Raw genomic sequence first — 15,062 nt, 5'->3', positions numbered from 1 at the left:
ATCTTCCAAATATACAGAGGAAGATGTTTACAAAATGCTGGAATTTTTAATGGACAACATATTTGTCCAATGTGGTGGACGTGTTTTTCAACAAACGGTCGGCATTCCAATGGGAACAAATTGTGCTCATTTACTTGCTGACCTACTCCTTGACTCTTATGAGGCTGACTTCATAGCTGATCTGATCCGAAAGAAAATATATCGTTTGGCTAGATCCTTCAATCTCAGTTTCCGCTATATAGATGATGTACTATCTTTAAACAATCCAAATTTCGTGGATTTGATACATCGCATCTACCCAAAAGAACTTGAGATAAAGGATACTACAGACACTGTGAAGCCTCATATCTTGACCTACACTTAGAAATCGATGGTAAAGGAAAACTATTGACCAAACTTTACGACAAACGTGACGACTTTTCATTCAAAATTGTCAACTTTCCTTTCATCTGTGGCAACATCCCTTCAGCACCTGCGTATGGAGTGTTCATATCACAACTCATACGTTATGCCAGAGCTTGCCGAAACTATACAGACTTTTTGTATCGTGTTAGAACTCTTAACAAATAGTCTTCTAGAACAGGGTTATGTTGCTACAAGATTAAAGTCATCACTACAGAAGTTTTATCGTCGTCATCATGAACTCGTGGATCATGGTGTATCCATCAGCACCATGAAAACTGATTTATTCAATGGGTCATAGTTTTCCTTTCCTCGTTTGTCTACCCTGGACTTGACTTTTTATGAGCAACTCGGCAAGTGTTTCTAGAAAAGCAGGGGATGCTTACCCTACCGCTGCACCTGGTCCATGCTCCCAGTTTTTAGTGGAGTCCTAGCTGCTCATTTGCTTTTGTTACTTTGTGTGTATGATTTTAGTTACTTTATGATCTTTGTTGTGTATGTCTGTTTTCCATGTCTGGTCTTTGTCCCTGGATTGCATTCTTTTGATTACCGCTATAACCTTGGTTCTCTGATTACTCTTGACCAATGTATTATATATTGCCTACTGATTGCTTGACCAATGTATTACATATTGCCTACTGATCACTTGACCAATGTATTACATATTTCCTACTGGTTGATTGACCAATGTATTATATATTGCCTACCGATTACTTAACCAATGTATTACATATTGCCTATTGACTGCTTGACCAATATATTATATATTGCCTACTGATCACTTGACCAATGTATTACATATTGCCTACTGATTACTTGATCAATGTATTACATATTGCCTACTGATTACTTGACCAATGCATTATATATTTTCTACTGATTGATAGACCAATGTATAACAAAAGCCTACTGATAGCTTGATTTGCTATGTAAACACTTTTTGCAGGGTGCCAATTTTGGGTTATTAATTGTTATAATCATGTTATTGATTCAACTAATTTTGTTAAATCTCTTGGTGTACTGGTATATATAGATAAATACTTAAACTGTGTACAAATTGTATCAAATATTATATATTGGTGCAAGAAATCTAGATTTTAGAAAAAATAAACATATTGTATGTAACAGAGTCATCCAACTTAAAAATAATCATGTATTTAATATTTTTCATGGAAAAGCTTCTGAATATCTCTGTGCAAGTTTGAATAACAATAATACAAGAAATGCTTCAAATTTTAATTATTCCGTTCTAAAAACTCCAAACAAGTTTTTCTTATAATGCTATACATGACTGGAATGGCTTACCATTAAGGCCAAATAAAATTGTACCTAAGTTACCCTTTACCTGAAGAACTCGTGCCTTGACAGACTTATTTTCAGGTTAACAAACAATAAAAAGTACCACCAAAAGTCCCCACATTTTACAGATGGTAATCAATTTTCGATTTCCACAATCCAGGTGGTTAATAAGATGATTTCTGTGAGTGAAATTTGGGAAAAAATAAGTAAATAAAATACAATAAAAAATCCTGACCTACTGACCCATTTCTTTTTCAGACATGTAACAGGAATTTTATATTTGGCCTAACAATAGAGAATATTACCAACAAATCTCCATTTAAATCAGCAGTAAAGACATTTTTTACATGAAGAAACCAAAAACAGAGAAAATAGTGATTCTGTAATGTATTAGATTTATGTGACTCTTTGCAAAATATTGTTGCAACTACAACTACAATTATTATATGTATATATAACCTGATATTCATTTATCAATTATTATATTTTCCTTTTTGTATTTTTAAACAAGGGACCCCATTGGAAATAAGCTATTTTAACTTTATCTATCAAGTCATGTCTTTATATGATAAGGATTTTGTAACTGGTTTTAAGTTTTATGATGTTACTGTTAATATTTTATTGTATTCATATTATGTTGTAAAGTACATACTTGATGTCTGAATAAATCTATCTATATATTTATAACATCTGCTTAAATTAGAATCTTTTTGCCTAAAAATAGCCATATTATAATTTGCTACAGGGTGCATAGAAAAAAACAAACAATACTTTTAGACATGATAATTTAATAAATCCAGCAAAAGTTGTGATGTAAATTTCCACCCTTTTTTCAATAAATCTAAAAAGTAGGTAACAAATGCCGAAAAAAATCTCGATGAAAATTTACATCAAACAATCACATAAAAATTCAGTACTTTTACAATATATTAAATGTGTAAATAGTTTCATATCACAGAATTACTAATCACAATCATATAAAATAGATGGACCGCATCACAATTAATAAATCACTCTGGACAGCTCAATATCACAGTCCCAAGGCAACTTGGACTGAAATTATCTTCTAGTATCACATGTAACAGACACTCTATTTCTTTTACTACACTGTGCCTGAAAATGGAAGAACAAAAACTATATACCATAACAAATACAATGTATCAGAAAAGTCTCTCATCTTACATAGTAATGTTGTAAGGATGAAGTACTGTAAAAATTACAATCAATCTGCAATTTGCTTTTTTTTCTTATTTTTTTTAATATTATGTTATTTAATAAAGACATCTAAAATTTCTACACTTAACAAATAAAGATGAAAATAGTTATAAATAAAGATCTTGAACAAAAAAATGCATGTGTTCTATAGCAAATCTATTTTCAAATCTATAGCACCAAACAAGAAGCATGGCATTCCCTTAATAAGTTACTGATATACTGAACAACAGACATAAGAATGGCAATGGAATTCAAGTCACCACATTATATATCAACTAGTGTATATGGTTAGGAAACCAAAACAAACAAAAAAAACAAAAAAAAACAAAAAACAAATCTGGCAAATATTAACAGTTTAAGCTCTTGTACAGAATTCATGCATGGAACTAATGCACCATTGCATATGTATTAACTGTAGCTTATAACAAAAAATACTAGCAACTTATTATTTCCAACACCAACAACATATTTACAGACATCACTGTAGCACCAGCAAAAAATCTACACCCACTTACCACCAAAACCTAATAGTATGGTTTAAGTGAGGATCGACCCGACATTAACTGGTCCTGTGTGTGAGGCAGGATACCAGAGTAAGCTGGAGGTCGAGAGTGCCTAAAAGAATTCTGACCAGACATCAAATCTTCCTCTGTTGGACGTACAATACTTTTATAAGGTGGTGGCCTTACAGGTCTGAGGGTGTTCTGAACAGCCATGACTTCCTGTCGTCGTACTGGTTCCCTACCTGATAGAACTGATTCCTTCCTAGGTCTGATGATACCCGTTGTAGCTGGGGGTCTGAGAGAAACCAGTTTGGTACCAGGAGACTGAACTCCATGTGGACTATTGGGTTCTCTGTTCTCATACTCATAGGCTGTTAGAACTGTTGCTGATATTGGTAGGAATAGGACATCTGTTTCTGTGACAATCTCAAGGTCATGACTTACTGAACCAACCCCTGATTCACCTTCAACTCCTACAGCTATAGCATATATCTCTAGATTCAACTCTCTCTTCATTCCTGCTGCAATCTAAATAAATGTTGACAAATATATATCCAGCAATGTTTCATATTTATTCAATTCATCAGAAACTTTCTGTAGATTATACATAATAATTTTAACAGATAGATTTTTCTATTTTTGCTCAAAGTTGACCTTGAACAAGCATACTGTTAAATTTTAAGATAAAAACATAGGACACTAAACTCAATGTTAGAGATAATTGAGCCTAAATTAATGCAATTTTTACAACATTCTATATATTTTCACAGTTTCTCTTGATACTAAAAACTGGTCGATAATATTCCTTATAAGTTTGTATACAGAACAGTCATCTGTCATTATTTCATTTTTCAAAAAGAAAATTGAGGGTCACTGTAGTTGTTTTTGTAATATTAAAAAAACTAAAATTCTCATTATATTTATACAGAAAATATTTATGTCAATTATCTCGCCTTGAAAGAAGATTAATAAAATTAATGTTTGTAATTTTACCATATAAAAGTTTATGCCAAAAAATTCTATTTGAATAATTTGAAGACAAGTTTTTTGCATCTTTTCAAACACTATTTGCTCATTACATACTTCTGAATGATTTTACAAGAAAACAGAAAAGAATGCTGTGATAGGTTTGATCTACCTTAAGTCATTATATATTAACACTTACTGGTCCTGGTTTATATACCACTCGGAGACCAGTTGAAGGGGGTGGTTGTTTTAGTTTGAACCGACATGACTCTACACCAGTATTTTTCAAGTTGACAGTATAGCTGTATGTATTGCCCTCCTTCAACACTCCAAAGTCTGCCTCCAGGGGCAGCAGTATAAGTCCTTTCATCTGATTCAACTCCATTTGACCTTTGACTGATGAGCCTACAGTCAGAGAGTTCTTTGTTTTTCTTTTAACTGGATCTTCAACCATTTGAAACTAAAAATAAAACAGAAACCAAATCTAAAGTTTTGTATTACATTCAAACCACACAATTAATACTAAGAACAAATATTTAAATGATTCTCTCTAGCCATGTATCTGGGAACTTGATAAACAGGATATCATTGATAACTCAAGGTCCTTTATTTTATACTAAATGCCTGTTGTTGTTGTTGTTGTTGGTTCTGTTTTTCAGAATTAATCTAAATTAGTTGTCTGGCCATGTTAAAGACAGAATGTGGTATGTTTTCTCAATGCAAATCATACGTGATTAAGTATGCCCCTTAAGGTAAGTTATGTATAGCCCCAGGTTTTTATGTGACATACTCTAGTGTTAAGTATAGTCCCAGGTTTTATGTGACATACCCTAGTGTCAAGTATAGTCCCAGGTTTTATGTGACATACCCTAGTGTTAAATACAGCACCAGGTTTTATGTAACATACCATAGTCTTAAGTATAGCCCCAGGTTTTATGTGACATACCCTAATGTTAAGTATAGCCCCAGGTTTTATGTGACATACCCTAGTGTTAAATACAGCACCAGGTTATTATGTGACATACCCTAGTGTTAAGTATAGCCTCAGGTTTTATATGACATACCCTAGTGTTAAGTATAGCCCAAGGTTTTATGTGACATAATCTAGTGTTAAGCATAGCCCCAGGTTTTATGTGATATACCCTAGTGTTAAGTATAGTCCCAGGTTTTATGTGACATACCTTAGTGTTAAATACAGCACCAGGTTTTATGTGACATACCCTAGTGTTAAGTATAGCCCCAGGTTTTATGAGACATACCCTAGTGTTAAGTATAGCCCCAGGTTTTATGTGACATACCCTAGTGTTAAGTATAGCCTCAGGTTTTATGTGACATAACCTAGTTTTAAATACAGCACCAGGTTATATATGACCTACCCTAGTGTTAGGTATAGCCCCAGGTTTTCCACCTTTAGGAGGTACAGGTACTGGGTTCCTACGAGGCTGTCCTGTAACATCCATCTTCAGACTTCGGATCATGTTATCATCCTGGTCCCCTCCAGTAACAATCTCATCCTGGGTATCTGTAGACAGACAAAACATACTATATATACAACCATTTCTACAATATTGTCATGATCTGAAGAATTGTATTTTGGTGTGTATTATGTGCATATTTAATTTCCAGTCAATGAGAGTTTGTATTATGCCTCAATATGTAAGATTTGGCCAAGAAATAAAAGATTTTTATAAGAGAAAAGAGATTGCGTAATGTAAACAAACAAACTGGAAGTGATAAGTTACTGAAAGAAAGTTTATATAATTATCAAAAACATCTTTAAGAATTGAATTTTAAAAGATATTGTCTTCAAATCAAGTTTGAATGTATTAATAACATGTTTCAGATATAGGTGGTACAATATTTCTTTCTTAAAACATGCTTAGAGATTAAAATGAAACGACTGAAAACCAATAAGTAACAAAGTCCTTTTTTTGTCAAACCCTCCTTATTGAAAGCTTTTGCAGCTAAAAATGGCTAATTTGAAACTTATGTTGATTGTTTCTATCAATTTTCTTTCTTTTAAGTATGTTTTGAAAAGAAAAATTACAAAATTTGAGTAACAACCAAAACTGGAAATGTCCAATTTTCCCGACCTTTGATTTTGTTTTATAAGCCATTTCATGCATCCTGTGTCAATTTTATCATGCTTCAAAATTAAAATTTTCCAATTTATGTAGCTACTGATCTTAACATGATGTTAAAGTGTGAAAATAAGTTTCTTTCCTTCACATTTACGTAGGAAATACTTGATCAAAGTACATAAATTGACCGATCAAGTGCAAAATATCGATCTTCTGTCTTACAAAATTTTACTGCAATCTATGTCTAAAAAAACTTTTTTTCACATGTTTTGACCTTCAAAATTGCACTGCACACAATACATAAATGTGCATTATACACACCAAAATATGGTACTCACTTTATTTCTAACTTCATTTAATACAATTTATTTTAGACTCTATTTTCATGACCCTCATAAAGAAAATTTCATCCTTTTGTAAACTATTCTAAAAGATTAAAAAAACCTATGTCACAATTAGTCCAATGGTAACAACGTCCTCCTTTTTTCCTAAGAAAAGAGTTATAAATTACAAAATTAACTTTGAAAGTTTATATCATCATGTATTGCCTTTTGCATCTACATAATTTCATAAGTGATTTGAGAAAGAAACTATGCTCAGACTTACACCCTTCCTCCAGCGTGGGATGTTCCATTATTACTGCAGGGTAGTCAACTTGAGATGGCAGATCCGAGGGAGATTCCATACCTCCAGCATGCTTAGGTGTAGGATTGGCTAAAATGGAGAAAATAAATGACATAGTGCAATTTTAAATCCCGTACCAATATGAGTAAAGAAGCAGCATCTATATGTTTGCTCAGTGTATTGTATATTTAAAAAGCAGTGCAGTTATGCAAAAAGCTATTTTACAATGAAATATATTGTAAATATGAATCTACCATCATTTACATTAAGCATCCAGTTCAAATTACCTAATAACAATATAAAAAGTAAATAATAAGTTTTGCTTCTGATAACAATGCTTTTTCCAATAATACATACTAGGCCTACCACCAACAGTTTTTCCTGCATGTACTGGGGTAGGATTGTCTGGCCTGATAGGTGCTGGTGACCCCTGACCTGCTGCATGTGCTGGGGTGGGGTTACCTGGGCGTATACCTCCTCTAGAAGGCACAGTTTCAGGGTATACTGTAAATCAAGGCAGTATCATTTTAAATCTTCTCTACCAAAAGGGGGACACTAGTTTTTATGTTTACATTACTAAAAAATAGGAATGGATAATATAAAACAAATACAAAACAAGTAAAGAAAAGCTGACTAATGTATAACCATTGTGTCCTTGCATGCAAAATTTGATGTAATACTTGAAACACTGTTATAAAATCTTATTTTTCATTGTTATGCAAGACTTAAAGAAATGAAAAAATGTGAAATGATTACCTGAGTAAGACATTGGGGTCCCTGGAGCAGGTTTTTGTGTAAGGGGCTCGCCAGGGGAAGCACTGGACCGATCACTCTGTCCAGATGTGACTGCAGCTAGTGCTAAAAATCAAAATATAATGTGCAAATAATATTCCATCCACCAGTATATAATGTGTACAAAGCAAATATGAAATAGCAGGTTTAACATAGCTGATAAGGACTAAAATAAGGGATGTATATTTTAAGAAATAAATCATGGACACTCCTATTTTATCATTGTTTTACTATGGGCTGCCCAATTTTAGATCGTATTGTTTTACCCTGAGTGATAGCGTGGGGTTATATAACAACATAAATTGCCAGCCTGTGGTATATCAATGATAGTATGGAGTTTCCATGATTTATTTCGATTCTAATAGGACTAGTATCTCCATATTTTGGGATATAAACAACCATGTTGCATGAATTGGCAACTGCTTTGGAGTAAAATTCCATTGTGAGTCTGTAAAATTGGTTAAAATTAGAGCATCATACGTCTATGATGTTGACATATGTTTATCATTTAATTACCATGGCTGTGGTCTAAAGCATGCCATATTAGAATAAGGATTAACAAAATGTGTAGATTGGAACTAAACTTCGAATGTGATAACAATGCTGAACCCTACATGCAGATCCTGATATTCCTCATGTAAGGCCCATCAACATACACAAAAGTCTGGCAACGCTAAATAGGAGCTTAAAAAATTACATATAATTCACATTGATATGAAGAAACTCTCAATATTTAGACATGGGGTAAGTAAAAGGAAGATTCTCGATACTAAGCATAAAAAAAGGATCGTCCCAAGTTTGTTTATTTGCCAGATTTGCAATAGTGACAGAACTAGTGTTTATTGTCCAAATTAAATTTACATCTAACAGGGTGTGCAAAAGGGTTTATTTAGTGTTCAGAACTTACACCTAGCAGTATGTGCAACATGTGTTTATTTATTGCCAAAATTTATCTTACACCTAACAAAATGTGCACTAGTGACTGGACTGATGTTTATTGTCCAAATTTAACTTACACCTAGCAGGATGTGCACCAGTGTTTGTATATTGACAAGATTTAACTTACACCTAGCAGGATGTGCACTAGTGACAGGGCTGATCTGGTCCTTGTTACTCTGATTAGAGGAATTACCACGGACAGCCTCTGTACCATCTTTACGTGGATCTTCAGATAACTGTTGCAGTATGTCATCTACATCTTTGGCCTTGAACAAATAAGGAAATTGAGGTCAATTATTTTGTTAAGTAGTGTTAAACAAGAAACTTTGATTTTAAATCATTCTTGAAACCAGGTATTGTTTTCAAAGATTTATTGGTATTAAGCCTACTACACTATAAAAGGAATGTAAGACCAACATTTCAATATCAAATATGTAGATAAATTGTACTTAATTACCACAAGTAGTGAAGAGTTTACATCAGATTTTTGTTCCTGCTAACAACTTTCAATTTCAACTTGAATTGTATGTGAAATTAATATACCTGTGATAGTAAAAATGCTTTTCCAAATTCACTGTCAAAGTAAGCTGGTATTTTCTTATTTTTGAGTGAGTTTCTCCCTTCCTGCTCCTCGGCTAGTTCTCTCTGGTCCCTTTCCCAGTCAGCTTTGGTCCTCTTTGGCTGGGGTGTTGGAGGGGGACTGGGAGCAGGAGGAGTCATTGCCTTCTCATAGATGTCCTTCACATTATCTATAAAGTGACAATTGTGGTTATAGAAATATAAAATAGTGAAATGATGATTTCAAAAAATTCAAAGACAGGAGAAGTTTTCCATTACACAGTTTGTTCCACAGATTTGTGTTCCATTTTTGGTTTGTACCCAGTGGTTAGTCTCAGACAAGCAACTCCATGAACTGGAGGTAGAACTAGAGAAAGTTTGTACTGATTACAGAAAACAAGCTAGATTATTATAAATGTTTAACTTCAACTTTATCGTTTTTCTAGTGTTCTTACTGCCTGATATTTTCAATTTCATGCTAATGGTGTGATACCATAAAATATCTACAATTGTGTATGAGTATGTTACATAAAATCAACAGTGACATCATTGACAAACAAAATACTGCCAGCTTTGAACTTCCCCACAGAACATCACATCTTGCCATATAAAACTCATTGTGTTATTTTCGGTTTTGAATTAAAAAATGTCATTGTTCTGTATTTAAAACATTTAAAAAAATCAACAATTCCTGAAAATTTCACTCATGCTCATACAGGTATTTTGTAATCTGCATTTTCATACCTGGTTCAAATATAGGGGAGGAAGTAGCATTGAGACCCATCTCCTGAAGGTCTGCAGCATGTATTTTCTCTTCATCAGTCCTGGGGTCTATTGGCTGGATAAACTCAGTTGTTTTATTTCTATTGATAACAAACTCAGCATACTCCTTAAGTCCAGCCTGCAGTCTGTAAGCATGTAATATATTGGTATTATATTATATGCATACAAAGTCTTTTTTAATTCATAAATACACAAGATTTTTCTTTAAATTGGTACTATGTGTAGTTATTATTCATTCAGAACAAAACTTATGAATTATAGTTTTCTTTAACTTTAATAAGGAGATATTATTATGTTTTATAAACTGTAAAAATTGCTTTTTATAAAATGGTCAATACTTACTGATCCCTGAGCTGGTTAGAAACTGGTTTATATTGTATCAGCTGTCTGAGTTCTAATTTGTTTGGACATTTCAGTATAGGAATTCTGGCCTGCTGTTTAGACACAGTGCCAACATTCAGCCCTTGGCCCAAGGTGGTTCCATATTTAGGTCCTGGTGTTTTGAACTCTTTAGGTGGCAGTGAAGACAAATCACGACTTCTAATGCCTTGTGGAATGATAGACTCCTGGTCGTATTTCTTGAACCAGATATCTGACAGACCACCAATGTATGGTTTGAGTACAGTAATGCCGGTGACACCTGGGTAGTCAGGCAGATCATCACGAAGTACAGCTGTAGCTGGACTCTGCTCGGCATTATTAAGGTATTCAGCAACGTCCTGATACCTCATCAATTCAGTACCACTGCCATCAGCATGAACAATAAAGAACCTTGGAGCATGTTCCTTGAATGTCATCAGTTTCCTATCACTGCCCTGACTTGTTTCTGATAGATCATCTTCATTGATGGGCATTACAGCAAAATCTCCATTGGACTTAACATTGAAGACATTTCCCTCAGGATCAACACTTTCTACAATTATGTCAGCATTATGCCTCATGACATACTGGAGATCTCTCTCTGGTATCATCTGTTCTGTGATCTTATTAGGACGAGGGTAATATGTCACCATCCCCTCAGTATCTACCTCAACACGTCCACCATCGTAATGATGTAACATATAATATCCATCAGGGAACACGTTAATAGTTGTTCCATTACCAAATATTGTCAGATTTTCACTTGTAACACTGTTGAATTCTACTGTAGCATAGGCTGGACATTCAACTTTCACAAACTTTATTGTCTGTAACTCTATTTCTTTTTCTTCACCTGCAATTAAATCAACTTAAATGTTATAATTTCACCAATGCATATAGAACACACTAATTAGAAATAATTAAAAAAAATGAACATTACATCTATAAATAAATTACAAAAGAATGTAAGACATTTCATATTCTACTTCATATGTGAAAAAGCAAAAAAACATATCCCAGCTTCTTAAAGCTTTAAATTTTTTTTATCAGGGGAATTACAATAGAGAAGCAAAGACACAGAGGGAATGCCTATGATACAAGGACCTACGAGGTGATATGACAAACTGTTCAATAGCTAATATAACAAGTGGACAGTATTAAACCTTCAACATGGAGTTCAACTCAAGACTAAACAGCAAGATCTGATTGGTCCTTCAACATATACAGTTTTATTACTTCAGCACTGTTCAACATTACCTTCATAAGATTCTTCCCCACTTCTAGTGATCTGGTTCTCACGGTAGTATGTTGTTATACGAGTTCCATCAGCATGTTCTACAATAGTGGTGCCATCTGGGTAACTAATAGTGATAACATGATCATCTCTGGAGGCCATTGTCTGTAGATAAAGATATTTTACTTTAGTTATAATCTTACAGACAGAATATAACAGTTATGATTATAAATGCTGATAAAGTGATATGTAAGATACATAAGAAGTGTCTTAAAAATGCTCTGGGATTCTGTAAGTGGATTTAAATGATTCAATGATTTAAAACTTTCTTCATATGATATATTACCTGGTTGGTCTCAGGGTCAGTAGCTACACAGATCATGACAGATTTAAGTTCCTCTGTGTCGACACCTTCTTTTGACTGGATTTTCTCTCCACTGGGGTATGTAGTTGTCCATATTCCAACCTTCTCTTCTTCCTTTTCTTCTTCAGTTTTTTCTGGCACTGGTTTACTTCCCTTCGATGCTTTCCCTGCTGCTGTAATAGAAATTAATCATAATCACCAACACAATAAGAAAATATATGCTGAGCACTATCAGTTGTTCAGAAGTATGTGACTACAAGGGTTAAGTTCTTGTTATATTTGTACATTATGGTATGCATATATTTTAAAAATTGTTATAGTAAGGATAACATTTGAATTTATGCATCATAGAGAAGTTTTTCATGTACTTTAAAAATAAACAAAAATCATGGATTTGTTATACAGCTAACTATTTATTATTCTATTAAGTGTATATTATATAAACAGCCTAAAAAAATCTGTGTTAAAATATTTTTATATATTGGTAAATACTAAACACAAAGTTCATAGCCAGGTTAAATAAAAATGTGCTACAAAATGAATTTAAAATAATCAAAATAACTCAACGAAAACTCTGAAAGCAAAATCAGTGTAAATTCAACAAATAAAATAACAGTTAGTCTGAACAAAACAGTTTATGGGAAAAATCTTTAGATAATATGGAATGGTCTTCTCATGCAACAAGGCCCATAACAAAAAAAAACTGAACTTTTATAATTTACTTATAAATCCTAAAAGGGAATTTAGAGACAGTTAATCATCCAATATTATTATAAGACTTCATAATTCAAACCATAATTTATAAGCCTAACAGTTATTTAATTACCAGTATTACCCCATGTAGTAATTGGTTAAAAATAGGTTTAGGGTAAACAGTTAAATAAAGGGAAGGTCAAATGGAATCATTCCCTGTATATACATGTATCACAACATGTGAGAATTTTCAAATAAATCAAACTAAAGAATGAAAACACATAAAGCTACCTCTCTCTTAGAAATTTCAGATATATTTAAATTTCAAGCAACAATCAGATGATGCACACAATTAAGTTTAAAAGGAAAAAACTGAAGGGAGGTAACTCCATACATACCACTTCCAGGATTACTTTCAGAATCACCTACGATCAGCGTCAGAAAGTATTTTACAATAAAGTAATGACCAATATCAGGGTTTTACTCAAACTAGCATGCAGATCAGTTATTTAAGTGTATAAAAATGAGAAAAATTGTTTTATTGATTTAATCTTCATCCCACACCACAGCAAATTAATGATCAAATTAAAAAATAGCACCAAAAATGTATCTTTATAATTCACTCAATTAGCCATTCAAAAACTGCCACAATTGCAATTAAAGTGCATTTCAAATCATAGCAAACTTGATTTAGAATCAAACTCAACACAAGTGGCATTCCACTCATTTAAAAAAAACATGCTATTTTTAAATAATTATACTAACTCTTCTTGGTGGGTGTTTCTACTCTTTCTTGTTGGCTGCGAGCACTGTCAGCACGTCTTGGTGTAGAACTGGGAGTTTTAAGAGGAAGTGGCCAATGACCAGTATGGATACTTATTGTACCATCTGCATACAACACCTACAAAATTACTCCTTTTGATTAAGTCATGAAATATTTTAAAAATATCAATGAATGGGTTAAGTTGCATGATTCTGGGATAAAGGATATCCTTTAATTCAACTAAATAGAATGTTGTACAAACTAAGTTTATTACTGACATAACATAGTGGTATTTATCCAGTTCATAATACCTCAACACTGCCATCCACCATGTTTTTAATGACAGTTCCTTCTGAAGTGATAACCCTTGATACTTCAGACTGGATGTATTTCTTTCTTGAGGCTTCACATTCCTGGTCACAGCAGGTTTTAAATGGATAACTCTGTTTTACAAGTAATCTTCTGTCATCATCTGACATTGGTTTCATACCTAAATCATAATTATACCATAGTCATTCAAAATTCCTTATTAAACGTTATTACAAATTATAAATCATACCTAGTGATTAACTTTTTAGAAACTATATATATCAAAAGGTAATTATTATGAAGTATATTGCAATTCCACATTTTTTATTTGAAAAAAAAATATGCCCTGATACCCTATCAAATGTGTAATTCAATTTTCCAAAATTGTAAATTTGTCTATTTATGTTATATAATATTCATATTAATAAAGACAATATAAATAATATGTAGTACAGCCTGATTGCTATGGATATTGAGGAATTATGCCACACTGCATATAGAAAACTGACCAATAGAACTCTCCAGAAGATATTTGACATTAAGGCCATCTGGACAGGTGACATATAACTGCTGGAATGGCTGTGTGATAGGTTTCTCTTCATCTTTCTTTTCTTCTTCTATTTTTTCATCCTCATCGGGTGGCTAAAACAAGCAACAAACATAAATGTACAATATAAAACAACACTAAACGTGCCAACAAATTTTATCAATTCTTTGGTGAAAGCTTCAATTTTATTTTCTGTTGCAAGATTGTTAGAGAAACACGCCATGATGAAGTAACAATACAGAGGGATATAAACAAGGAGAAATCCATAGATAAAACATTCCTGAGAACACCAAAGGTACAAAAAATGTACATCAAATGGCTAAAAAGCAAAAGAACTAAAAAGTACACACAGAAAACTGCCTGAGAACAGTTCCTCTTCTTTTCCATAACAAGTCAAACATGTAGCTCCATGATTAAGTTAATCTTATACTTACAGGCACCTGAGGTGGAGGTTCAGGTGTTGATCCTTTTTTATCTCCCTTTTTACTCTTACTAGGTGAAGGTGGTGGAACAGGAACTGGAGTGGCTGGTGGTGGTACATACTCTTTAGGCTCATATTTTTTACCTATAATATAGGTTAAAAGAATAGAGATTCATGGTACTCTTGCCATAAAACAAGTTGTCTCAATT

At 33.1% G+C, this 15,062-nt stretch overlaps 1 protein-coding gene across 9 annotated transcripts in view; it reads right to left on the bottom strand.

Annotated features, from left to right (window-relative positions):
* Positions 1-2,472: 2,472 nt before the first annotated feature.
* LOC148615271 (sperm-associated antigen 17-like) overlaps positions 2,473-15,062 on the bottom strand; it is a 33,836-nt gene continuing 21,246 nt past the window's right edge. For 6 of the 9 annotated variants that reach the window (XM_088590042.1, XM_088590048.1, XM_088590049.1 and 3 more), the window contains 18 exons: positions 14,867-14,997; positions 14,395-14,527; positions 13,888-14,066; positions 13,579-13,714; positions 13,212-13,238; positions 12,103-12,293; positions 11,780-11,921; positions 10,505-11,375; positions 10,124-10,287; positions 9,365-9,570; positions 8,949-9,087; positions 7,847-7,948; positions 7,448-7,594; positions 7,073-7,180; positions 5,762-5,907; positions 4,585-4,845; positions 3,432-3,947; positions 2,473-2,814 (listed from right to left, as the gene is read on the bottom strand). In XM_088590042.1, the coding sequence (XP_088446168.1) occupies positions 3,441-3,947; positions 4,585-4,845; positions 5,762-5,907; positions 7,073-7,180; positions 7,448-7,594; positions 7,847-7,948; positions 8,949-9,087; positions 9,365-9,570; positions 10,124-10,287; positions 10,505-11,375; positions 11,780-11,921; positions 12,103-12,293; positions 13,212-13,238; positions 13,579-13,714; positions 13,888-14,066; positions 14,395-14,527; positions 14,867-14,997 (3,590 nt within the window). In that variant the 3' untranslated portion in view covers positions 2,473-2,814; positions 3,432-3,440. The remainder of the gene's footprint in view (positions 2,815-3,431; positions 3,948-4,584; positions 4,846-5,761; positions 5,908-7,072; positions 7,181-7,447; positions 7,595-7,846; positions 7,949-8,948; positions 9,088-9,364; positions 9,571-10,123; positions 10,288-10,504; positions 11,376-11,779; positions 11,922-12,102; positions 12,294-13,211; positions 13,239-13,578; positions 13,715-13,887; positions 14,067-14,394; positions 14,528-14,866; positions 14,998-15,062) is intronic. The other 3 variants (XM_088590050.1, XM_088590043.1, XM_088590051.1) reach the window with 3 other exon arrangements.

This window comes from Perna viridis, chromosome 6 (genome assembly GCF_037379345.1).
Source record: "Perna viridis isolate PV_CMFRI_1.1 ecotype Kerala chromosome 6, ASM3737934v1, whole genome shotgun sequence".
NCBI lineage: Eukaryota > Metazoa > Mollusca > Bivalvia > Mytilida > Mytilidae > Perna > Perna viridis.
The sequence above is the reverse complement of the archived record's forward strand: the minus strand, read 5'-3'. Positions and strand labels throughout refer to the sequence as shown.